This window comes from Poromitra crassiceps, assembly GCF_964638095.1.
Source record: "Poromitra crassiceps genome assembly, chromosome: 1".
Classification (NCBI taxonomy): Eukaryota; Metazoa; Chordata; class Actinopteri; order Beryciformes; family Melamphaidae; genus Poromitra; species Poromitra crassiceps.
In genome coordinates this window covers 26711789-26738882 of record NC_139623.1, presented here as the reverse complement: position 1 = coordinate 26738882, position 27094 = coordinate 26711789, and the positions used below count along the sequence as shown (strand labels likewise).

General features: G+C 45.9%; 1 protein-coding gene across 1 annotated transcript in view; it reads left to right on the top strand.

Annotated features, from left to right (window-relative positions):
• The window catches only part of fxyd3 (FXYD domain containing ion transport regulator 3), a 46783-nt gene that overhangs the window by 5952 nt on the left and 13737 nt on the right, over positions 1 to 27094 (top strand). The window contains exons 2-3 of the mRNA XM_083635137.1: positions 21679 to 21736; positions 22679 to 22711. Of these exons, the coding sequence (XP_083491263.1) occupies positions 21703 to 21736; positions 22679 to 22711 (67 nt within the window). The 5' untranslated portion in view covers positions 21679 to 21702. The remainder of the gene's footprint in view (positions 1 to 21678; positions 21737 to 22678; positions 22712 to 27094) is intronic.

The window sequence follows — 27094 nt, the reverse complement described above, 5'->3', positions numbered from 1 at the left end:
CCTTCACACCTTAGCGCGCGCATATGGGAATCTAGTCGTCAAATAGCCGGTATGTTGGGGGACGGGGGGGAGCTTATTTGGGGGGTCGGCAAAACTTCACTCAGTCCTCCGTACTTTGCAGCAGCCTGACACAGGACAGACAAAGCGAGAATGGCAGAGGCTTGCAATGCAAGCTGCCCAACGCTTGTAGCCTATGTATGTATGTAGAGAAAGCAAATGCATGAAGCGAAATGTGTGGAAGTAGTTTGCTTTGATGTGCGCGAATGATTAGATGATGCACTTTGAAGAAGTTGGGATCCGTGTCTGAGAGAAATAGTTGCTGGTTCGATGTTTATCCGTTCACCTGCGTCGCGTTGAAGCACTTTTTACAGACTGGCTTCGTTTGATGTGTCCGGCTTGCCTTCGGAAATCAGCAAGCTGACATACTGCTCTTATTAGGCTATCACAAGATCATTTCGCCAGTTTGCTTTAATGTGCGCGAATGATTAGATTATGCCCGCTGGAACATTAAGCAACGTGTGTAGGCTACACTTCGCCCATGATTGAAGGACCGCTGTCGCGGAAAATGACTGGACCCGTTTTCACTTGCGTCCCCTTAAGAGCATACCGCTCTTCTGACTGGATCGAAACTGGTGAAATGTCGGGGACGACGGGGTCGCGCTTATACCGGCACGGCGCCTTTCCCACATGCAGGCATTACACCACGTTCCGGTCATTTTGCGGTACAAAGCGCATGTGGGAAAAGGGCTAGAGAGAGAGAGAGGGGGAAGTGGCAGAGTGAGATTGTACTCTCTCAGGTGAGAGACAGAGAGAGAGAGGGGGAAGTGGCAGAGTGAGATTGTACTCTCTCAGGTGAGAGACAGTGACAGAGAGAGAGGGGGAAGTGGCAGAGTGAGATTGTACTCTCTCAGGTGAGAGACAGTGACAGAGAGAGAGAGAGGGGGAAGTGGCAGAGTGAGATTGTACTCTCTCAGGTGAGAGACAGAGAGAGAGAGAGGGGGAAAGTGACAGAGTGAGATTGTACTCTCTCAGGTGAGAGACAGAGAGAGAGAGAGAGGGGGGGAAGTGACAGAGTGAGATTGTACTCTCTCAGGTGAGAGACAGACAGAGAGAGAGGGGGAAAGTGACAGAGTGAGATTGTACTCTCTCAGGTGAGAGACAGAGAGAGAGAGAGGGGGAAGTGGCAGAGTGAGATTGTACTCTCTCAGGTGAGAGACAGAGAGAGAGAGAGGGGGAAGTGGCAGAGTGAGATTGTACTCTCTCAGGTGAGAGACAGTGACAGAGAGTGAGAGAGGGGGAAGTGGCAGAGTGAGATTGTACTCTCTCAGGTGAGAGACAGTGACAGAGAGAGAGAGAGGGGGAAGTGGCAGAGTGAGATTGTACTCTCTCAGGTGAGAGACAGTGACAGAGAGAGAGAGAGGGGGAAGTGGCAGAGTGAGATTGTACTCTCTCAGGTCAGAGACCGTGACAGAGAGAGAGAGAGAGAGAGGGGGAAGTGGCAGAGTGAGATTGTACTCTCTCAGGTCAGAGACCGTGACAGAGAGAGAGGGGGAAAGTGACAGAGTGAGATGGCACTCTCTCAGGTGAGAGACAGACTTAACTAGGGATGCACCGATCCACATTTTTTCAGTTCCGACCCGATTCCGATACCTGAATTTGGATATCTGCCGATACCGATATTATTCCGACCGTTACCATAGCAAATTTTTCTTGAATATACAGTATGACAAAAATTTGGCCAATTTAAAAAAAGGAAACAAAAATACAACTTGAAAAAAGCAGATAAAATTAAGACAATATACAAGGCAAAGAAGGATACATTACTTTATAAATCAAATCTTTATAAAGCAAATCTGAACTATTTAGGCATTGCTGCTTTAGAGAAGGATCATCTGCCTGTACCTGGCTCCTACTTAGAAGAAACATAATTAGTATTTGGTAATCAATTATCTCATAACATTAGTACCTGGTTCATAATATTCCACAATAACACTTAGGTAATCAGACATTTCCATTTTCCACTCAAAGGTATTAAATAACGTTTCAACAAACCAACAATGAAACACCCCTGCCACTTTGCACACTTTCTCTGACCCCCCGGAAACCCCCTCCAGAAACTACCAGGTGGTACGATCCGTATCTGGTGATTTCCGGTTTTGGAACGGCTCATTTACCTAGAGCGCATTGCAGTAGGTGTACCGTTTCACATGCAGCAGACAGGTGACAAACATTAAATTTGTGAAAAGTAATAAATATACATTTAATTTCCGGGATATGTCTCTTTGTCTCTTTATTTTCACTGAAATTAGTAAATGAGTACAAACCTGACTGTGTCGCTATGTATGATTAACTCTACCCAGTGGTGTAGTGGTCCCTGGAGAAATGGGTAGACTGTAATTAACACCCCCCCCCGGGCGCTTTTTGATATATATATATATATATATATATATATATATTAGGGCTGTCAGCGTTAACACGTTAATCGTGCTTTAATGCGTGCCGATCATAACGCGTTATTTTTTTTAATCGCATGGCGCTATTTTGTCCCTTCGTCGCACTGTAGTCAAGCCGTTCGGTTTCCTGTCTCCTGCTTGTGCAGGAGGCATGGAAGAGAACGACAGCAATACGCTTTTAAATGGCTCGTTTTACTTAAAAAAAACTCCCCAAATGGCACAGTGGACAAGTCAAGAGCCGTAGTTTGCACCTTAATTATATATATATATATATATATATATATATATATATATATATATATATATATATATATATATATATATATATATATATATATGTATAGTTAAGTAAGTATAGTTAAGTATATACACATATATATATATATATATACTTAACTATACATACTAGTTTCAACTACTTTTGTCATTATTGGTGTCTACAAAAACAACATTTTGATTGAATTATAGGCTACAATGTAACAATGAGAACAATTAGGCTACCATAACCTGAACATTAGGCTACTGAATTTAGTTCATTGATACAAAAATTTCAAACCAACTCACTAAGTTAATTTGAAACAAAGTAGCTGCCAAAATAATGGAAGCATTCAAGTAATTGAGGGATGCATTATTATATATATATTATATATATATATATATATATATTATTATAAATTGTGCCCCCCCCAATGTGTGACTGTTTCTCTCTTGACATACAGTAACAAGTTTTATTTCAAAAATCGACAGGATGTTTTATTTTATTATTCTTGTGAATTCCTGTCCAGCTCGATCAGCTCTGTGCTGCTTGACGCAACTCAAAGAGAGGAGCGAAAATACACAGGTCGATTTGGTTAGTGGAGCAGAGCGGAGAGCCACTTCGGGGACGCCTCTGGTGGACACAGGCGCTCACTAGACAGGCTGCGACCAGCTCCAGTGTCCGCCTCGCGGTCGTAATGCAACGTTTCCTGGTGGAATCTCAATCTGCCCGGCTGCCCGGCAGAGACTTTAGGCAGAAAAGAGAAAAAACTTGAATGGATGCGTATCAAAGGAGCTTTAGAAGTGAGTAGACGCAAAGCCGTCTGAAAAATAAGTAGGTAGACCGCATCTACCTGCGTCTCCCCTCCACTACACCACTGACTCTACCGTAACGTTACTGCTATCATCTGATGCAACATCAGAGAGGGGGAGAGAGACGCAGCGATAATAACATGGCAACATGGACAACTTCGTGACATTACAAGTTGCTGTCTTGCTTTTTGGTGTTTCAAGAGTAAATGTGAATGTGGTTTGGAGTGTGGGAGTGATCCAGTCAGGCATGGTTTGGAGTGGGAGTGATCCAGTCAGGCATGGTTACTTTGGAGTGGGAGTGATCCAGTCAGGCATGGTTTGGAGTGGGAGTTGAATGTGATCCAGGGAGTCAGGCATCGTTTGGAGTGAGAGTGCGCTGTTGAATGTGATCCAGTCAGGCATGGTTTGGAGTGGGAGTGCGTTGTTGAATGTGATCCAGTCAGACATGGTTTGGAGTGGGAGTGCGTTGTTGAATGTGATCCAGTCAGACATGGTTTGGAGTGGGAGTGCGTTGTTGAATGTGATCCAGTCAGGCATGGTTTGGAGTGGGAGTGCATTGTTGAATGTGATCCAGTCAGACATGGTTTGGAGTGGGAGTGCATTGTTGAATGTGATCCAGTCAGACATGGTTTGGATGGGAGTGTTGAATGTGATCCAGTCAGGCATGGTTTGGATGGGAGTGTTGAATGTGATCCAGTCAGGCATGGTTTGGAATGGGAGTGCATTGTTGAATGTGATCCAGTCATGGTTTGGTTTGGAGTGGGAGTGCGTTGTTGAATGTGATCCAGTCAGGCATGGTTTGGAGTGGGAGTGTTGAATGTGATCCAGTAGTCAGGCATGGTTTGGAGTGGGAGTGTTGAATGTGATCCAGTCAGACATGGTTTGGATGGGAGTGTTGAATGTGATCCAGTCAGACATGGTTTGGATGGGAGTGTTGAATGTGATCCAGTCAGGCATGGTTTGGAGTGGGAGTGTTGAATGTGATCCAGTATAGGGCTGTGAATCTTCACTGGCCTCACGATTCGATTCCATTACGATTCAGAGGGCTACGATTCGATTCCATTACGATTATCGATGTATCTCGATGCATCTCGATGCATCTTAAATCGATGCATCACTTTTTTGATTTATTTTTTCTCTCTTTTTTCTCACTGTGAAAAGTGCATTTGGAATTGCATTGTATTATGATCCATAATTAAAATAAACAACTGCATGTACTTCCATTATATTTTATATGATTATTATTTTATTTTTATTTTTTTTATAATCGATTTTTGACATTTGTGAATCGATGCAGAATCGTGCATGTCCGCAACGCGATGCATCTTATAATTGATTATTTTTGACACCCCTAATCCAGTAGTCAGGCATGGTTTGGAGTGGGAGTGTTGAATGTGATCCAGTAGTCAGGCATGGTTTGGAGTGGGAGTGTTGAATGTGATCCAGTCAGGCATGGTTTGGAGTGGGAGTGTTGAATGTGATCCAGTCAGACATGGTTTGGAGTGGGAGTGTTGAATGTGATCCACTCAGGCATGGTTTGGAGTGGGAGTGTTGAATGTGATCCAGTAGTCAGGCATGGTTTGGATGGGAGTGTTGAATGTGATCCACTCAGGCATGGTTTGGATGGGAGTGTTGAATGTGATCCAGTAGTCAGGCATGGTTTGGATGGGAGTGTTGAATGTGATCCAGTAGTCAGGCATGGTTTGGAGTGGGAGTGTTGAATGTGATCCAGTCAGACATGGTTTGGAGTGGGAGTGTTGAATGTGATCCAGTCAGGCATGGTTTGGATGGGAGTGTTGAATGTGATCCAGTAGTCAGGCATGGTTTGGAGTGGGAGTGTTGAATGTGATCCAGTAGTCAGGCATGGTTTGGATGGGAGTGTTGAATGTGATCCAGTAGTCAGGCATGGTTTGGAGTGGGAGTGTTGAATGTGATCCAGTCAGACATGGTTTGGATGGGAGTGTTGAATGTGATCCAGTCAGACATGGTTTGGAGTGGGAGTGTTGAATGTGATCCAGTCAGACATGGTTTGGAGTGGGAGTGTTGAATGTGATCCAGTCAGACATGGTTTGGATGGGAGTGTTGAATGTGATCCAGTCAGACATGGTTTGGAGTGGGAGTGTTGAATGTGATCCAGTCAGACATGGTTTGGAGTGGGAGTGTTGAATGTGATCCAGTCAGGCAGGGTTTGGAGTGGGAGTGTTGAATGTGATCCAGTCAGGCATGGTTTGGATGGGAGTGTTGAATGTGATCCAGTAGTCAGACATGGTTTGGAGTGGGAGTGTTGAATGTGATCCAGTCAGGCATGGTTTGGAGTGGGAGTGCGTTGCTACAGTAGCTGCTCGATGTTACCCTTGTGGTTACCATGTGACTCATGGCTCTAGCATGCTCCTCTCTCTCTCTCTCTCTCTCTCGCTATCTCTCCCTCTCTCTCTCTCCTTTTGTCCCTCCTCCCCTTCTCTTTTATCAACTGTGTGCTCCCCTTTTCTCTCCCTCAGACAATTGTCTCCTTCTCCCACTCCCTTTCTTTCTTTCTCTCTCTCTCTCTCTCTCTCTCTCTCTCTCTCTCTCTCTCTCTCTCTCTCTCTCTGATTTCCTCTGTGTCCCTCAAGTCTGCCTCCTTCTCTTCAGCCCTATTCCTTTCTTCCTCCCCCTCTGTCTCCTTCCCTGGCTCCTTTCCTTCATGGTTCCACTGCCTTGGCTCACAGTCACTAGCCCCACCTTCTCTGTCTCTTCATTCCTGAGCCGCTTGCTTATTTTTCCTGGGTACAGTATAATGAATGGAACACATTTGCTCCATCAGTTGAAACTCCTCTCACGGTATGTCAGTTAGTAGCTGTTGCCATCCAGTCTGTAATAATAACTTATGAATACATATGAAGGTCATGTGTTTGAGTCTAAAAAATAATAAATAGGTCTTGCAATCATAAAAATGGTAAATTCCTGCAGGGTCACTGGTGATGTGAAGATAGGAAAGAGTTGCACTTTAGTTTTCAGATGTTCCAGCTGAGATAAAAGAGCATGATTCATCAGACTGTAGGTTCATATTACACACTGTTTATACTCCTGCAGAGACCTTCCTGTGTGCGTGTGTGTGTGTGTGTGTGTGTGTGTGTGTGTGTGTGTGTGTGTGTGTGTGTGTGTGTGTGTGCGTGAGGCTCATAAAGTGATGTGTGTTCCCTGTTGCCATTACACAGGAATCCAGTGCTGCTAATTTAGGAATAAAGCATGCCACTGAGAATAGACAGCTGCCTTTGTAGTGCTATACAGGAGGAACACACGCACGCACACACACACACACACACACACACACACACACACACACACACACACACACACACACACACACACACACACACACACACACACACACACACACACACACACACACACACACACACACACAAATGTACAACTCAACTGGGTGGGACAGGGTGGATTGTTTTAAAATAGAAACCGGGACCAAAGCACACATACATACTGGCCCCTTCTAGTACTCTTCTTCTTAGACACACACACACACACACACACACACACACACACACACACACACACACACACACACACACACACAAGCGCGCACACACACACACACACACACACACACACACACACACACACACACACACACACACACACACACACACACACACACACACACACACACACACACACTTGTTAGGCCCTGGCAGAGAGGGGAACACACAACAAACACACAGCCTAGGCTATCTGACGTACTCTAAAACAAAACCTGAACCTAAACTACTAAATACATACAAAGAGATACACTTTTTCTGCTCAAAATCTATATATATTGGAAATTAGCTGTGTTCTTGATGAATCTAGGTTAAAGTCCTGGGGCCGTATTCATAAAGCTTCCTAGTACTAAGAGTTGCTCTTAGTGACGAGATTCTAAGAAAATTCTTAGAATTATGACGTTTTCTAAGAATTTCCCCTTAAAGTTAGGACTAGATCCTGGTAAAGATAAAAGTTACTCACAAAACATCTTAGCCCTTAAAGGAGAATTTCGTTTTTTTTAACCTGGAGCCCTCTCCTCACATTAATTATTATCTGACGACTCACCCAGTGTTCTCCGCAGCGATTTGGAGCGTCGTAGGCGTTGTTGTGATCTAAACAGTACTCCAAGCCAGTCCTTGAATGCGCTCCGTCGGGGCCACATGGCAGCGTGCTGCCTCCATGTAAATAGACAGTTTTCTTCCCGTGTTCTACCTGTACCTGTGTACTGACTTGACGAGAGTTGGTGAAACTCACCCCGAATGAGGAAATGAGATCCCTGTAAAGAGTAGTGGAAATAGCCCGGGGGTGAATAGCAGTCTGATGTTTCTTTAGGGATAATATAATGACAATATGGGTAGAACACGGGAAGAAAACTGTCTATTTACATGGAGTAACAGCACGCTGCCATGTGGCCCCGACGGAGCACATTCAAGGACTGGCTTGGAGTACTGTTTAGATCACAACAACGCCTACGACGCTCCAAATCACTGCGGAGAACACTGGGTGAGTCGTCAGATAATAATTAATGTGAGGAGAGGGCTCCAGATTAAAAAAAAACAAAATTCTCCTTTAAGAGAGCTCCTAAGGTGGAAAACTGATAAGAGGAGGGAGGAGGACTTTTAAGAGGCTTGAGAGTTTCTTTAGCAGAGGGACGAGGCATTAATTTATTGCGCTGGTATCCCAACCTGCCTCTTGGCTTGCGTGGTCACACCGGGAACGAATTTCCCTCTAAGAATTGTTTTATTCTCCTCCACTAATTGTGCTAACAGTAAGCATTGCTCCTCCGTCCAGTTAGGTTTTCTTGTTCTGCGTGTTTCCATTGACAGCTGAGTAAATTTCCCCTGAAATTACCAGCATGGCAAATAAACATATAAATACATTTATTAACTGTCAGCATGTGAATACTGCACAAGTCTGTGTGTTCAAACATTTTGTAGCTACTTTTAAAGTCTGGCTTACTTTATTTAATTCATTTCTTTTCTTTTCTTTTTTATTTATTACTTTATTTGAGTTGTTCATTACATAAAATAATATTCATAATTTCACCATGTCTTAATACAGACTAAATTCTATGAACGGTTTATTTCACTGTCCATTCTATCACTGAGTGTGTTTTTCTTTTTTTCTTTGTTGATCAACCAATCACAGCTTCTAAAATAATGAGTCATACCTACTAGCAACGGGGTCAACCACACCTCCTGACTAAGATAAAAGTTTCTGTCATTTCCTTCCTCAGAGTTGCTCTGAGAACTTTCCTAAATCACTCCTAAGCTAAGACTCCTGGCTAGAAGTTTTTAGGCTAAGTTAGGAGCTCTCTGAGAGGATTCTCAGAATGTTTGTGCATACGGCCCCTGACATTTACTGTAAAACTGAGTAATTCCTCATCTCTTCTCTGCCTGCCTGAGTAACCGACTGGAGTCCGCATTTCTTGGCTGAGTCCCACCCAAAGCCTGAAAGGCTTCATCGGATTGGCGTGCAGCAGACATCACTCAACAGGAGTGGACCTGATTGACTGAGTACCGCAGCTCCCACCCAAAGGCTGAAAGGCGTCCTCTGATTAGTGTGGAGCAGACGTCACTCAACAGAACTCTCTGAACAGAACTTGTGCGTGAAGTCGTTTCAAGAGTCGTGTCAAGATTCCTTACCGACAATGCCTCTTGCTCCCGCTGGCCAAAAATATATATTTTTAGAATCTATACAGTATCACAAAACATAATATCGCATCGCAATACCCAAGTGTGTCGATATTTTCTTACAGCCCTAGTTTATAGGGAATGTGGGCCATATTTAGCACACCCACAGGTCATACGTCATACCACCTCACAGCTCACACCTCTCAGCTGTTGAGGGGGGGGTGTCTTTGATTCCTATCGTGACAATCTGAAGAGACAAAATGTTAGTGACACAAAGGGCAGTGTGTGTGTGTGTGTATGTGCAAGCAAGCATGAATGTATTTGTACGGAATGTATCTGTTCACTTAGATTAGTCAAAAGGCAGTAAATACACTAACTTTTAAAGCTAGCTGGTGGCCTTTCTCTGTCTCTGGTCTTGCTCGCTCTCTCTGTCTCTCTCTGTCTGTGTGTGTGTCTCTCTCTCTGAAGTGTTTGACATTCTACAACAACAGACCTCTCTTTCCTCTCAGTCAAGCTCTTGTTCTAGCAATCCTTGCAATCATAGCAATCTCACGCGCATAGTATTCAAAAAGACTTGAGCTCGGGCATGTTTTGTTGCTTCACTAAAGTAGTTTGTTTAAAAAAAATCTGAAGTAAACACTCATCTAGTCTCAACACCAGACCCATGGGAGTTCTTACGCTGATACACTTCGTTACTGCATGCTGCAGATCTCTCTCTGGAGCCCTTTTCCCACATGCGCTTTGTACCGCAAAATGACCGGAACGTGGTCAAATGGCTGCATGTGGGAAAGGCGCCGTGCCGGTATAAGCGCGACCCCGTCGTCGCGGCCATTTCACCAGTTTTGAGCTAGTCAGAAGAGCGGTATGCCGCGATAGACAGACAGGTGAGAAAGGGGTCCAGTCATTTTCCGCTATCAGTGGGCTGTGACTTCGTGGACCAGGTTGCACACAGTAGACAGTCCAACACCAAATACACAGCTGATTGTTCGATATTCCCCTGGTGTTGCGTACCACCAAAGGACTATTGCCAGTCGCAAACGCGCTTCCAGTGGTTTTCGCCACCGGGTGATCTTGCGTGCGGGTCGGACCAGACTCAGCACGTAATACCGGGACATGCGAAAATGACGCTTCCATTCCACGTCGTCAAAATTGTTCAGAGCATCTTCCCAAAATAAATTCCCTCCTGGTCTCTCTCGCTTCCAGACGGCTCTAGTCTCACGCAGCAGCGCAGAGGTAGCTACATAACACTGTCATGATCTGTCCCCGGTTTAGTCTATCTTCATATTCTGCGCGACACTCTCATGGGCGAGGTGTACACACGTTGCTTAATGTTCCAGCGGGCATAATCTAATCATTAGCGCACAATAAAGCAAACTGGCGAAATGATCTTGTGATAATAAGAGCAGTAGCCTATGTCAGCTTCATGTGTGTGTGTGCTGATTTTCCCCTCTCCTCTCTGCTCGCTCTCTGGCCACAGTCCGTCCTCCTCCTTCAGTCACAGCCCGACAGGGACTAAGCAACGTTGCCGACAGCCAAGGCAAGCCCGGACACATCAAATGAAGCCAGTCTGTAAAAAGTGCTTTGCGACGCAGGTGAACGGATAAACAAGCAAACTTATTTCACCATTCGGAGTTTTGCCGACACGTCACTCCCCACCCGCTCTGCAGTGCCGCCCCCCCCCCCCCCCCCCCCCACATACAGGCAATTTCGCTGATAGATTCCCACATGCCAGAGGAGAGGTGTGAAGGGAAATGTCCGATATTGACTTACAGGTAATTTTCCGGTACGCATGTGGGAAAACGGCTTGGGTCTGGGACACTTTCCCTCAGCCAGCTGGGGTCGGAAGTGAACCGTTCACTTGGCCAGTGATTGGCCAGTGGTGGATTCAGTCTTCCCCAATCAGTAATGACTTTGCGATCAGACGATAGGTGCATTTTTCGAACCGCTCTCTCATTGCTGCTACGACCTGTCACTCATTCAGTTTCAACCCCCCCTTAGACCCGCCCTCAAACCCCAGAAGTGGATGTGAAGTGGCACAGACTAATTTATGTAGTATGTGGAGCACAGCAATTCAATGTAATATTTGAGTGTGGGGAGAGACTAAAGCCTAATGTACACCGCCTCCGGAACAGATGCAGTACGGCTCCGGTACGGTTGGGAACAGACCCACAGTCATGTAATCTGTCAGACGTATGCAGGATCCGACAAAAATAGAACAGGTGCGTAATTTTTCCGTACCGCGTGTATCGCCCATCAATTAACATGGGTGAGAGTCGATACGTCAGTTTTGCCGGATCCGCAACGCAGCCGTAACGCATCTGGTGTACATTGCCTGTAAGACTCATCAGGTGGCCACAGTTAGGGACTGTTTGAGGAGATACAGTGAGTGAGGATGGAAAGGAGTAAACATGTGGGTTATAAATTATTTGGGTTGTGTAATTGTGTTCAGTGGGTGGTACATTTTTGGTCAAGCAGCAAACCCAGAATTCATCATAATTTAGACATAAAATGTTGATATACCTTATTTACTCAAGTTCACAAAACTCACAGCCTAACCATATCCTTGTGAGCATGAATTTTTTAAGTCTTTTTTTTTTTAATATGTGAAAATAAAAACATATTTAGAGAGTGAGTAAGTGGTTGGGTGCCTGGTTGAGTCAAAGACAGGCGTGAGTGCCCATCTGACTGACTGACTGACTGTTTGAAAGTGACTCAGTCTGACAGCGCTCTAGCTTATTGTCTCATTGCTCATTGAGAAATGACAGCATATGAGATGATGGGCATAGAGCCAGTGGAGGAAATGAGCAAAGGAATGGATCAGTGAGTGGAAAAGAGATGAGCAGAGGGGTGAGCCAGGGCAAGGAGAGCTGAAAGGAGACAAGCAGAGGGGTGAGGAGGCAAGGAGAGGTGAAAGGAGATGAGGAGAGGGGTGAGCCGGGGCAAGGAGAGGTGAAAGGAGACGAGCAGAGGGGTGAGCCGGGGTAAGGAGAGGTGAAAGGAGATGAGCAGAGGGGTGAGCCGGGGCAAGGAGAGGTGAAAGGAGGCGAGGAGAGGGGTGAGCCGGGGCAAGGAGAGGTGAAAGGAGGCGAGGAGAGGGGTGAGGAGGCAAGGAGAGGTGAAAGGAGATGAGCAGAGGGGTGAGCCGGGGCAAGGAGGGGTGAAAGGAGACGAGGAGAGGGGTGAGCCGGGGTAAGGAGAGGTGAAAGAAGACGAGGAGAGGGGTGAGGAGGCAAGGAGAGGTGAAAGGAGACGAGCAGAGGGGTGGGCCGGGGCAAGGAGAGGTGAAAGGAGACGAGCAGAGGGGTGAGCCGGGGCAAGGAGAGGTGAAAGGAGACGAGCAGAGGGGTGAGCCGGGGTAAGGAGAGGTGAAAGGAGATGAGCAGAGGGGTGAGCCGGGGCAAGGAGAGGTGAAAGGAGGCGAGGAGAGGGGTGAGCCGGGGCAAGGAGAGGTGAAAGGAGGCGAGGAGAGGGGTGAGGAGGCAAGGAGAGGTGAAAGGAGATGAGCAGAGGGGTGAGCCGGGGCAAGGAGGGGTGAAAGGAGACGAGGAGAGGGGTGAGCCGGGGTAAGGAGAGGTGAAAGAAGACGAGGAGAGGGGTGAGGAGACAAGGAGAGGTGAAAGGAGACGAGCAGAGGGGTGGGCCGGGGCAAGGAGAGGTGAAAGGAGACGAGGAGAGGGGTGAGGAGGCAAGGAGAGGTGAAAGGAGATGAGGAGAGGGGTGAGGGGGCAAGGAGAGGTGAAAGGAGATGAGGAGAGGGGTGAGCCGGGGTAAGGAGAGGTGAAAGAAGACGAGGAGAGGGGTGAGGAGACAAGGAGACGAGCAGAGGGGTGGGCCGGGGCAAGGAGAGGTGAAAGGAGACGAGGAGAGGGGTGAGGAGGCAAGGAGAGGTGAAAGGAGATGAGGAGAGGGGTGAGGGGGCAAGGAGAGGTGAAAGGAGACGAGGAGAGGGGTGAGCCACGGCAAGGAGAGGTGAAAGGAGACGAGGAGAGGGGTGAGGAGACAAGGAGAGGTGAAAGGAGACGAGCAGAGGGGTGAGCCGGGGCAAGGAGAGGTGAAAGGAGACGAGGAGAGGGGTGAGGGGGCAAGGAGAGGTGAAAGGAGACGAGGAGAGGGGTGAGGGGGCAAGGAGAGGTGAAAGGAGACGAGGAGAGGGGTGAGCCACGGCAAGGAGAGGTGAAAGGAGACGAGGAGAGGGGTGAGGGGGCAAGGAGAGGTGAAAGGAGATGAGAGGGGTGAGGGGGCAAGGAGAGGTGAAAGGAGACGAGGAGAGGGGTGAGGAGGCAAGGAGAGGTGAAAGGAGATGAGAGGGGTGAGGGGGCAAGGAGAGGTGAAAGGAGACGAGGAGAGGGGTGAGGAGGCAAGGAGAGGTGAAAAGAGATGAGCAGAGGGGTGCGCCGGGGCAAGGAGAGGTGAAAGGAGATGAGGAGAGGTGAAAGGAGACAAGGAGAGGGGTGAGGGGGCAAGGAGAGGTGAAAAGAGACAAGGAGAGGTGAAAGTGGGGCAGAAAAGGGAGGTAAAATAGGTAAGAGACGAGATGAGAGATGGAAGCAGCAAAAGAGGAGCAGGGTCTCACAGGAGTGGCGTGGGCTATATCTGAGAGAGAGACCTTCAAAGAAAGAGAGAGAGAAAGACATAATGAAAGAAGCAGAGAGGATTGAGAGAGACTGTCCCAAAGAGAGAGAGAGAGAGATGCAGAGACAAGCAATGGAATAAGAAAAGAGGAGACAGTCAGAGGCAGGCAGAGCATGGCAGGGCCAGAACAGAGTGCTCTTTATCCCTGGGCCAAGCGGGCCTGGAAAAGTAGCACCGCAAGGAAACGGGCCAGGGGCGAGAGAGACTACTCTTAAGCCATAATCATAGGATTATGTCTGTGGTGTTACAGTATATGAAAGCTTTTGGTGCCAAATTAGAATAGTATTTTTGTAAAAGGATTCTATATACTAGTATATTATCACTGAAAGTAGCCTTCCCTCTTACACAGAAAATGTTCCTGTGACCAAAGAAGCTCTTTTCAATCATGTGTTTTCATGAATGAAAGGTTGACTGAGCACATCTTGTTGTAAGTGATTGCTCATTGCATACGTTGTCAGCTTTGAACATTCCATTGCATTTGTAATTTATTCAGTAGTGTAAGGTAAAGAATGACAGGGAAGATGGCCAAAGAGAAAGGCTGCTCAAAACATTTTGGAGGCTAGTTTGAGCATTTTTGACACTTCGTTTGCCCTCTTGAACAACCATAAACACGACGCTGGCCAGTGCCCGCACAACTCCAGCACTAAGGCTGGCCCCGCCCTATGCTAACATTTGCTTTAGAATATGATAGGAGCTTTAGGCTCTCCTGCTGTCCTTGCCTCACCCTCTGTCCCCTAGCTGCTTCAGTTTGCCCTCTTGTGTCTCGTCTGTCTCTGTGACTCTGTTTCTGTCTCTTCCCTCTGTCTGGCCCCTCTCTGCTCTCCCTCCCTGGGCCTTTCTCCTGAGGTAAACCATCCTCTAGTGGTTGTTGGCCAGTTTCCCATCCTCTACATTCTCCCTGCCTCCCGTTGGGTTGCTGTGGAGAGGCACCAGGAGAGAAACCAACGTGCTGCTCTCTCTCTCTCTCTCTCTCCCTCTGCCAAGCTCAGAGTACCAGCAGCAGAGGAGGCATCCACCTTGTTAGGCCGGTGCTTGCACTGGCCTATGGGAGCACGTGTGTCCCAATCGCTGCAGACACGACTCCTGGCACCCTTTCATCAAGATGGGCTTTTACTTTGAAATTTGTTTTATTTGACGAATGTCCGGTTTCAGACTTCCTGTCTGCCCTGATCTGATCTTGTTCAGCTTGACAGAGTCGCCTTGGCACACCATTTGGGAACCACTGGCCTACATTATGGCGTTGTTCTATCACAGAGAGACATTCAGTTAATATGGCATTATTCTTCTAACACAGAAACATTCAGTTAATATGGTGGTCTTCTAACACCAGAGAGACACATTTCAAAAGGTGTCCTTCAATCCCACAGTGACTGTTAACTTAAGGGTGTTACTAAATCTTGAATTTGTGAATGTGATCAACCTTGTGGACATTCTGTTTCTTATCCAATAGGTATCGAGTATCGTATCCGTATCGAGTATCGAAGCAGATATTTGTGGGTTATCGTATTGTTTAAAAAACTCCATAATATCCTGCATCCCTAAACACTAGGGGTGTCACAATATATCGTCCCACGAAATTTCGCGATAGTAAAACGTCACGATATGTATCGTTGAGATGAAATCTCATATCGCGAATTTTTTTTTTTATATATATATTTTTTTTTTTTTTTTTTTTCAAAAATAGACTAAGAAACGTCTTTGTTTGTTGAAGTTCAATGTGTGGAAAGTAGTTCAGTTGAACAAGTCTCTGAAGAGACACATGAGAAGTTATACAGGAGAGAAACCATTCAATTGAGTTTCTGGCAAAACTGTTTACTTGATAGGAAAAACTGAAGATGCATAAAAAATAGACTAAGAAAAGTCTTGTTGTTTGAGTTTGAAGAAAAACTGAAGATGCATAATGAGAATTTATACTGCTGAGAAACCTTTTAGTTCAAAGTAAATCTAAGTGACGGTGTAACTCATTCTATTTCAAGATAAGCCTTATCTCCAATCTCATGTTTTTTCTAGTTGTTATTGTAATAACAATTTCCCACAACAGCATGTTTTGTATTTGTGCATTTCAAATAAAATACTACTTTTCCAGTCATATATTGTCATTATTCAAGTTAAAAAAAATATTGTTAAAATCGTATCGTATCGTATCGTTATCGTGAACCCAGTATCGTGATACGTATCGTATCGTGAACTGAGTGTATCGTGACACCCCTACTAAACACAAACAGGGAAAAAAGGTGGAAAATCAGACGACGGTTTATATGTGTTCTGTTGATCCCATGCACCGGCCGTATGCCAGGTTTTGACCTGGCCTTGTTTTAGTTGCTCCTTGTGTTGTGATCACTGAGTCTGTAAAGTAACTGTTGGATTGATTCCTTTCAGTTTGCCTTTCAGACACAGATTCCAGGAGCTGAGTCTTTAAAATCTTATTTGGGTCCTTCATCGTGTGTCTTAAGTTGTGCCTTCAACCTCCACAGTATGCCATGTTGTTTGGCCTTCTCTATTTCTGCTGTCTTTTAAAGTAAGATAAGGTTGCCAGCCATGTACATTAGGGATTTTACCACTTACTGTAAAGGAGGAGTAGGGCAACATCCTGACTGGTGTCTACAGAGTCTGATGCTACTTGTATGTAGCCAAATAACAGAGTAGTGATAAGGTACAGTAATAAGGTGATTGGCGTTTTTTTTTTACCTGTATTTATTAGGGATGCACGATATGACATTTTTGGCCGATGCCGATAACCGATATTAACATTGATGTTATGGTCGATAACCGATATTTACCGATGTCGATATGATCTCTATAAAAACCACATTTTTATAATAATAAAATTTGGTACATACTGAAAAACACATGTAAACACTGAATTTTAAAAAGTAATGCATTTCTTTATTTCAAAAACATTTGGAAAAGCCCATAAATCATAGATTTACTGCATTGTTTCCTCTCAATTTTAACATTTTGGCTCATACCGATAACCGATATTAACATAGCAACATCGGACCGATGCCGATATGTTAAAAAATGACTAACATCTGCCGATACCTACCGTATATGATTGCCGATATATCGTGCATCTCTAGTATTTATACAGGGGTGAGGGCCTGAGGCCCTTGAGAGCAAGCTCTCATTTTCAAGGGTGCCCTGTTACAATACAACTCTAAAAGTTACAAAGTTACAGACAAATACAGACAAACAATCAAAACAAGTTAAATATAAAAGCACATCATGTAAAACGAGCACTCCCCAAGCAGGGAGGGTAACCCTCAAGGAGCACTAAATGACTCTAAAGAGACCAATTGCTCCAATTTTAGAGTGTCCTGGAGCCTATCCATTTATCAGGGGCATAAAATGAAAAAGCAGTCTTTCCCAGTTCAGTCTTCACATTTATATGTACAGTCTATGGTCTTCACACGTGGAATAGACAGTCTGATGTGTTGGATAACTTGTATCATTGAAAGTGAGAAGTGAGGACAGATATAAAGGAAGCTTGCCAGTTAGGCCTTTATAAATGAATAAAAGACATTGCTGCTCTCTTTGAGCCGTCAGAGAGGGCCAGCCCACCTTTTCCTATAAAATACAGCCATGTGTAATAAATCCATCACCCGCAGAGCACTATGATACACTGCATCAAGCAGCTTCAACATGGTGGGTGAGGCATTATCGACCAAAATACAGAACCATATTAGAGAACAACATCACAACCTCGAGTGTGATATTGTTTTTTTTTTATTGTTTTTTTTATTTTACAATTTTCAGAACAAAAACAGGCTCAGACACAACAGAACAGAACAAAACAAGACAAAAACAAAAAATATATATATATCAACATTTCAATGTTACAGTGTTGTGCTATCAGCCACATCAAGTGCTAAGAGATGTGCGTGGGATCCCATGCAAGGGGTCCATGAAAAGTCAGCTGGGAAAGTTGCTTGTTGCCTTCAACCTCGTCTAAGTAGGCCAGAAATGGGTCCCAAATAGCAGAGAATTTCACAAGAGAATTGGTCCTCAGGAACCGGAGTCTCTCCATACGTATAACCGAAAACATGTCCGTCAGCCACAGCTTAAAAGAAGGTGGAGAGGAAGACTTCCACTCCTTCAGAATGAGTCTCTTGGCGACAGTCATCCCCTGTGTCAGAGACTGCTGCACAGCTGCTCTGAGGAGCAGAGAGGACTCCGAGCAGCTGAAGATGGCGAGTTCCGCCTCCAGCTGAAGGGTTATTCTATAGGCCTTAGAGTACCAATCAAATATTTTGGCCCAAAATCCAGACAGTGAAGGGCAAAACCAAAAAGCGTGAGATAGTGTACCCTCTGACACCTGACACCTATAGTGGTGAGACAGAAGGGTAAGCTATACAGTAGCTGCTGGGTTGAGGGGACGGAGGAGTTCAGGAGAGCTTTGGACCGGTCCAACCAATCAGCTGATTTGACTAGATATTTCCATAATGCACAAGACCAAGGACAGGATGTGTTCAGATCACCTGTCGGATAACAACCCAAAGATTTACTCAGGCCTCTTATGAATATCCTCATGGAACAAACATTCTGTTGTCACAAATGAATGAATTTGAGTTCAACCAAAGTGTGTGTGTGTGTGTGTGTGTGTGTGTGTGTGTGTGTGTGTGTGTGTGTGTGTGTGTGTGTGTGTGTGTGTGTGTGTGTGTGTGTGTGTGTGTGTGTGTGTGTGTGCGTGCGTGCGTGCGTGCGTGCGTGTGCGCCACTGCGTGCGCGCGTGTGTGTGCATATTCATGTTAGGGGAGCATTTTATGCACGTGTGACTGTGTGTAAATGGTGGAAATTGGTTTGTTTCCTCTTCACTTCAAATTCCTCCAAGTGGAAAAGTACAGTAAGTGGAAATTCACTGTTCACTTACTGAAGGCGTGTCTCCTGCCCCTGCCCACGACACTGCTGCTTTTACACTATTAACACAATGTATTAGAAGAAAAACAGCATAAGACCAGGGGGGGCTTCCCGATCCAGGGCCCAGGACAGCTGTACGGGTTGAAGTCGTCGTCCAAACAAAAACCCACCCACCCCCGTCCGCGGCCCTGCCACGGCGTTATTATGAGATTAGAATGACATTACAGACTGAAATAGCTCTTGGATGGTGAGTGCACATTAATAATATTTTCATGGATTGCTTTGCCAGTTGTGGACAAGAAGTAAACAAAATAATAATAATAATAAAAACTTCTGTAGTCACTTCAGGTGGGCCGCAACATGTGTAAGAGCAGCTTATGGGATAATAGGCCTGTAATAAAGGAGATAATATTGTAATAAGAGAGAAGAGAAAAGTGAAGCGATGAAGCTTTAGCGTAGCAGCAGTGTAATGCATTAGCCAGGCCCTATTAGATCCTTTTCTACCCATCAACATCAGATCAGATGTCCCCATGTGTGTCTCTGCTGTGAGTCAAAGAGAGAAAGAGAAACCATTTGGTGGTCATCTCAATTTGATCAGGTGTGTGTGCGTGCATGTGTGTGTGTGTGTGTGTGTGTGTGTGTGTGTGTGTGTGTGTGTGTGTGTGTGTGTGTGAGACAGAGTGTGTAAAAGTCCAGTCACAATCCATCAGACAACAGAGAAAGACTATGTTGCGTCAGGCCTCTGTTGACTCTGTTCTGGTACGAGCAGGTTTGGAGCACCAGAGAAGGCTCTTGAACACACATGCACATTCTCTCTTTCTGTCTCTCTCTCGCGCGCGCACACACACACTAGGGCTGCCCCCTCCAGGTCGATTGTTTGGTCGACGTGCTCTTGGTCGACAAGATTCACGTTGGTCGAGCAATCGTCGCTGGTGTTAATAATTTCATAGGATAAATTCAACTTCATAAAAATAAAAGCGATCCGGAACGAAGTAGTGTGCCGCGGAAGCAAGTTGCAACACGGACCTTTTCTAGAAGCACACATGGAATTATCCAGGCTAGAGACAGGCAACCACATTTAGCAGAAAGCAGAGGAACCAGCAGAGTGATGGAATTAACAATTAAATGGCTCCGCTATCAGCGCAAACAATGGACACGTTTCAGCCTTCAGCGCGCAGCCACCATCATCTGTTAACGAGTGCAGTACGCACCTTATGAGATGAGAGAGTCATCAGTGAGACTGGATGTCCAGCCGCTTTCACTCACAGTTCACAGTTGATAAATACCCCCCACCCCCGGTAATGTTAGACAGGCTATTATAAGATGTTAGTGGAATAAATCGCAAAAGCTATAGCTGTTCTTTCTACCAACTAATTAACCATGCCACGTGTGCTAACGATACATAACCATCGCACAGGCTTTCTCTGAACTGAGCAGGTGGCCAGGTGTTGCATGTCACGCTGATCAGTCTGTCCATTCCAGTAAGTTACAACGCTGCAAATAGCTTTTATTTATAATTATCAGCTATCAGAGATAGTGCGCTCAGTAGTCAGTACACTGCACAAAATAACAAAAAAAAAGTACACTGCAAAAAATTAAAACAAAAAAGTAGCCTACACCTTTTTTCTTTTTTTCTTTTTTTTAGACCCCGTTTCGACCAATCGATTGGTCGGAGCAGTGGTTGATTTCTGGTCGACCAGGATAATCTTTGGTCGAGGGCAGCCCTAACAAACACACACACACACACACACACACACACACACACACACACACACACACAGTCTCTCAGTTTCTCTATCTTGTTTGCATACAGGAAACACACAACACTCAAACTTACACCATATTTTCCTGTCACATCACTTATTGTTGTTGCACTCTCATTCTCAATTGCATACAGTAACCTATACCCTGTCATTCTCTCTCTCTCTCTCTCTCTCACACACACACTCTCTCTCTCTCTCTCTCTCTCTCACACACACACACACACACAGACACACACACACACACTCTCTCTCTCTCTCTCACTCACACACACACACACACACACACACACACACACACACACACACACAGACAGGCCTTGCAGCAGTTTACTGTAAATCTGATCTTCTGTGCCATTGGGACAGCAGCTAATGTTATTAAGCCCAGCATTGGTACAACCAGAGTCTTGTTCATGTGGCCAGTCAATACTCTCCAGACAATACTTAACATTTACAATCTGCTCTGTGTGTGTGTGTGTGTGTGTGTGTGTGTGTGTGTGTGTGTGCGTGTCTGCGTGTCTGCGTGTGCGTGTGCGTGTGGGTGTGGGTGTGGGTGTGTGTGTGTGTGTGTGTGTGTGTGTGTGTGTGCATTACTGGAAACTAGAGCTATAGAGCTATTTTTGCAATTTCCTGAGTGGAGGACAGACATTGTACCACTTCTAACTTTTTGGTACCAACATGTTTGTAGTTCATCTGTCATTATCTTTAAAATACAACAATATATTTGTCATTTACCTTACCTGACCTCTGTCATTTAAAAGTCCTAATATTTTCTAATATTTTGTACATTTTGTAACATTAAAGGGCTTCTTCCCAACCGCCATCAGCCTCACCAACAAGGCCCAAAAACCCCTTCCTCCAAGGACCCCACCAACACCCCCCACTACCTCCTCCTGAACTCAGCTGAATCCCCCCCGAATCAGCTTTACAGTCATACCAAATTTATGCAATTCCAAGACTGTTTAGGGACTCCAGTATGCCGAAATATTCAAATAGAATATGTGAAAATAACACATGTATACTGCATGCAAAAACTGCATTTTCTTTATTTTTATTATGTTTTTGTTTTTGCATGAGATTAGCATATGGTGGGCCTGTCTGTAAAGGGGAGACTTGTGGGTACCCATTAGAACCCATTCTTATTCAGGTATCTTGAGGTGAGAGGTCAAGGTGCAATGTTTTCTATGCTTTCTGTTACACTTCTTTGGTGTTATTATTGTTGATGTATTTGGATATTTACACAGTTTTTCTCCTCAGGTCAAAACAGCCTGAAGCCTAAAGATGTCAAAGATCGCTGCTTTGGTGTTGATGACGTGTGAGTAAAAAAACAACTCAATGAGTCTTTTAATTTAATCAAAGCGCTGCTCAACAAGACAGTCCTTTATTTCATCAGTGAATTGATCTCTTGAAAAATCTATTGATTTATTTCTCCTTTGTCAATGTATGGATCAATTTTAGTCAGCCGTCCATCCCTTAACCAGCCAGTCAGTCAGTCGTTCAGTTTTTTATTCAGTAATGTTATGTTACTAACGTCATGTTTACATGGCAATGCTCCCTGCATAAAATGGCAAACTTTTTTTGTGTTCATGGTGTGCCTTCCTTTTACATGGCAATGGTGTTCTTGGGGCCTAAGTATTTATCAGGAACCCAAACATCATGATCTGTTAGTTCCACTTCCACTTTAGTCAGGAAATGCTCCTTCTGTCTGAACTATATGAATATTTATGTGTGTTCCAAGTGTGTCTAAAATGAGAGAGAACAGAACACTTCGACAATGTGGAAAAAGTGAGGGAGGTAAGAGATACAAGAGAGAGAGACACACAGAAACAGAGAGAGACAGGATCTTTGAGGGTCTCTGTCACTTGTATGACAGGGGACAAGGGAAAAGGTTGAAGAAGAGACAGTCAGTGAGGTTTATGTAACACTTTAAAACAGATCTGGTCTGTGTTTGGTTCCCTTCCAATAAACAGAACAAAGACTGATATGCTTCTAAAGAAGTCATTTATTCACTGACACTTGGGCGGCAATTTGAATTTCTAACTTATTCTAACCCCGAAATTAACATAGTAAATTATGTAATTTACTATGTTACTATCTTACTATGTGACTTGCATCCTCAAAAGTAGGCTGCTACTAGTACTCTGAAAGGTTCTGTAGGAAGCACCTTCAATATGTCATCAAGTATACATGCTCTTAACCCTGATGAGCTGTGTTTAACTGTCTGTAAAGTAAAGTGTCTGTCTCTGATCTTTTGCAGTTGTGTCCCTGGTGTTTGCAGAGGAACAGAAGCGTAAGGACGCTGGCTTTTCCCTTCTTTGACTTGTTACAGTTGTTACTCAATTAGTTTGACCACTTTACTGCTTTCTTTCTTTTTTCAATATTTTATTTTCAACTTTTTGAATAACACACAAACAAGACAAACAAACAGGCTCAAACATAGGAAAAGAAAAGGAAATAAGAAAAAACAAAAACATACATATATTATCGACATTCAGTATTACGTCATGCTACCAGTCTCATAAGGTGCGTATATGCTTATAAGAGACACTGGGCTCTATTCTCCCCCTGGCCTTAAATTTGCGTTTATGGCTGGGCGCGGCGCTATTAGTGGGCATGTGCGCATTCCCTAATTTTTCCTTGACGCTAAAGCCAGATTGCGCGGCGCTAATCATTTAACCACACCTTTTTAAGCATAGAATTATTCACAACTGTGGCCATCTGTGATCTGCAGTAAACCAGTCACATTCTTCCCTTCCAAGCTCCGATCCACGGAGCGACTCGATCCAGTCCGGTTGCGGCTGCATGCTGTCATCTATCCATGCCAATTTGGACATCTCAGCGCATCACAGATCATAGCCTAAACACCTCTCCCGCACACACGCTGAAGAAGGGCTGCTGCCCAAACGTCTGTGTGGCAATAAAAGTATTCAACTTGGCGTGCTGTCCTCCTTTCTCAACGGTCCTAAAAAATCGAATCCAACCCAACCCAACCTGCTTGAGACGCAGAGAGATCAACTCGCCCGCCGTTGTCACATACACTCAGCCCGAGACCAAACCTAGGAACCTATAAATTATAAAAGGTGTGCAATTAATGCTGCCGCGGCTCAAATAATGGGAACGGTATGTATGTGTGTTACTGCCATAAATGCTTTCATGCTGTTATGGACGTATGCTTATCCCTTTTCGGGCTCTCTCTCTCCTAAGACACATGCTTCCCTCACTGTCTGCTTGGTGGTGAGAGGGACTTCAGCTGTAGGCTACTCGTGACAAAACCAGACATCAAATTTTCAACAGTTAACTTTTGCAGTAGCTAGGCCTAGGTTACTGGCCCCGGCGCACTGAATAAGGTCTGGTTTTGAAAAGCGTTAACCGCAAAATTAACGCCGGTTTGGAAGATCGCTTTAGGCTGGTATTTAAGGCCAAAACGTCCACTCTGGCCTATCCTGGCACTGGGCAACGCCTCAAGTCAAGTCAAGTCAAGTTACTTGTGCGTGTTTAATGCTGGGTGCAGCAGGGATGTGCACACATAGACATCAAACGGGGCTTGAGCCCCTGGCCTTTCCCCCCGTCTGTAAAAAATGCCCTCTCCTGACCCTGAATGCAGCATTTCTAATGGGGCTCTATATGGAGATCCCCTTTCCAAGCAGTCCCCGAAGGCAGTTCAATCATGAGAGGCCAGTTGGTAGGATTTGACAAACTTTATTTAGCAATCGGCGTGCATGGCAAATACTTTGGCGCATGACTCCATTGGCCAGTGGCGCTGCTCTTGAGGCAAGAGGAGGGCACCTGCATAGGCTAGGAGATCCCCCCCCATGACTCCATTGGCCAGTGGCGCTGCTCTTGAGGCAAGAGGAGGGCACCTGCATAGGCTAGGAGATCCCCCCCCCCCGTGGGGGATCAGGAGTCAAGACTCGTTGGTGGCGGACTGGGGAGGTGGGTGGGGCAAAACAACGCTTCGGAGGACGGCTTCAAGGGAGATGGACTGCTGAGAGCTAGCTGCTGCTATGATCGGCCAGAGAGAGAGAGGTGACGTAGAACCCTTGCTATATATATGAGGATTATCTGATGTCATATTTGACGTCATAGCAGGCGTCATGCTAGGGCTTTGAATGACCACGTTATGCTAGAACTTGACTGTCGTCAGGGGATGATCGGATTATGCATGAGTGGCCTTCTGCTTGAAATATGGTCTGGAGACCTCACTTCAATCATGAGAGGCCAGTTGGTAGGATTTGACAAACTTTATTTAGCAATCGGCGTGCATGGCAAATACTTGCCATGCACCATGGGGTGGCTTTAGCTCAGGAGGTAGAGCGGGTCAGCCAATGACGCAAGGGTTGGCGGTTCGATCCCCGCTCCCTCCCAGCTGCTGTCGCTGTGTCCCTGGGCAAGACACTTAACCCTCCTTGCTCCCGATGGTGTGTAGGCACCCTGTATGAATGGGTGAATGTAGACTATCTACTGATTGTAAAGCGCTTTGGATAAAAGCGCTATATAAATGCAGGCCATTTACCATTTTACTTTGGCGCATGACTCCATTGGCCAGTGGCGCTGCTCTTGAGGCAAGAGGAGGGCACCTGCATAGGCTAGGAGATCCCCCAAAAGGAAGATCTGATTACCGGAGGTTAATTGAGATTTGCAGGCGCCGGTAGTTGATTGTACTTTTCTGGCCTTCGACCTTTTTAGCGACTTACAGCTATTTGCGGCTGGCGCTCCCAACTCGGTCGGGCACCTCGCGATAGCGCTTCCCAGCTTGGCTCACCTGGCCGCCTTGGCGCTTCGCGATTGTACTTTTCCGGCCTTCGACCTTTTTAGCGACTTACAAGCTATTTGCGGCTGGCGCTCCCAACTCGGTCGGGCCTTCGATCTTGGTACGTACTTTTCCTGCCTTCGACCTTTTTAGCGACTTACAAGCTATTTGCGGCTGGCGCTCCCAACTCGGTCGGGCCTTCGATCTTGGTACGTACTTTTCCTGCCTTCGACCTTTTTAGCGACTTACAAGCTATTTGCGGCTGGCGCTCCCAACTCGGTCGGGCACCTCGCGATAGCGCTTCCCAGCTTGGCTCACCTGGCCGCCTTGGCGCTTCGCGATTGTACTTTCCGGCCTTCGACCTTTTTAGCGACTTACAAGCTATTTGCGGCTGGCGCTCCCAACTCGGTCGGGCCTTTGATCTTGGTACATTAATGTTTGACTTGGCGCTTCCCGGCTTGGCCTACTTGGCTGCCTTGGCGCAACTACCCTGACTTTCTCCGACTCTCTCTTTCTCTATCCCCCCCCAAAAATGAGCCGGGGAATTTACTGCGCCTTACTGGGCGCCATGCTTACGGGGAGCCGCCACCAACGAGACATTTTAAAGTCCGGGACACTGTTCGTTGCCATGCTCACCGATTAAGGGAGGAGGGTTCTTTGGGCCGCCAGTATGGCCGCCTGCTCCGGGCGGATGTAGCTGGAGAATGCCGTTGAGGACCAGCGGCCCATTAGCTGGAGGGAGGCGGAGGACACTCCTTGCTCGGCGGCCGAGGTGGCCGCTCCGATCCTGGAGGAGTGGCTGGAGTAGTTCTTCGTCGGGAGGTTGCATTGCTGGAGCGTCTGCTTGAGGTGCAGGGTGAACCAGGATCTTGTCATGTGGTGACAGGGTGCGATGAGGAACAGGGGAGCCGAGGGGCCGGTCCGAGGCCTGAGCTTGACGTAGTGAGCCATGGACGAGAAGGGGCAGAAGGGGGGCTAGTGCCTTCCTGTATGCTATTGTGTGCTGGGGCAGCAGGCTGAGGGCAGCGGATGCCAACGACTCAACAACTGATCCGTAAGGCCAGGGACATTGTGGGGCTGGATCTGGGCTCTCTGACTGCGGTGTCAGGGAAGAGAACGTTGTCCAGGCTACGCTCCATCATGAACAATGACTCGCACCCACTCCACGGCGTGCTAGTCGAACACAGGAGTACGTTCAGTGAGAGACTGAATCCACCTAGATGCAGTACGGAGAGGCACAGGAAATCATTCCTGCCTGTGGCCATTGGTCTATTTAATGCCTCTCTTAAAAGAGCACCTCGGAGACGCTCAGTCTCCCTGAGACTGAGCCAGCCGATAGGTTAACTGTGCCTGGCTGAGCCACGTGTAGCGTATAGGGCAAGCCGACTTAATATAGTCCAGGGTGCAATAATGATAATTGACACGGAATGTATACTTACCTGACGTATTTTGTATTTTGCTACTTAGACATTCCACTTATTTTTGCTTCTAGCGCATTTACTAGTTATTCTATGCTATGTTGTGTTTTTTTTTTTTTTTTTTTTTTTTTTCTGCTTATTGCTTAATATTGCATTTGCATTGCATTTACTACTGTTTATTTTATTTTAAGCTATGTGTGTTCTGTGAGCGAGCTACTGTAACCTGTCCCAATTTCCCCTCGGGGATCATTAAAGTCATTCTGATTCTGCTTCTGAAGAAATGCCAGAGGCATTTTACTTTGAAATTCGTTAAGAACAGGAAGTGGTGTATTAAGACCGGGTAGCTTAACACGGGAAGACGTCAGCATTCCCTGGGCCGTCTGGCTTAGTCTGGGCACCTTCCACCCCGCTTTTTGTCATGGGGCGTAAACCACGGAACCAGAATGAACACCGGAAGGCAGTGCGCCAAAAACATCTGTGTTGCTGTTAGCTTGATGTCTCTTCC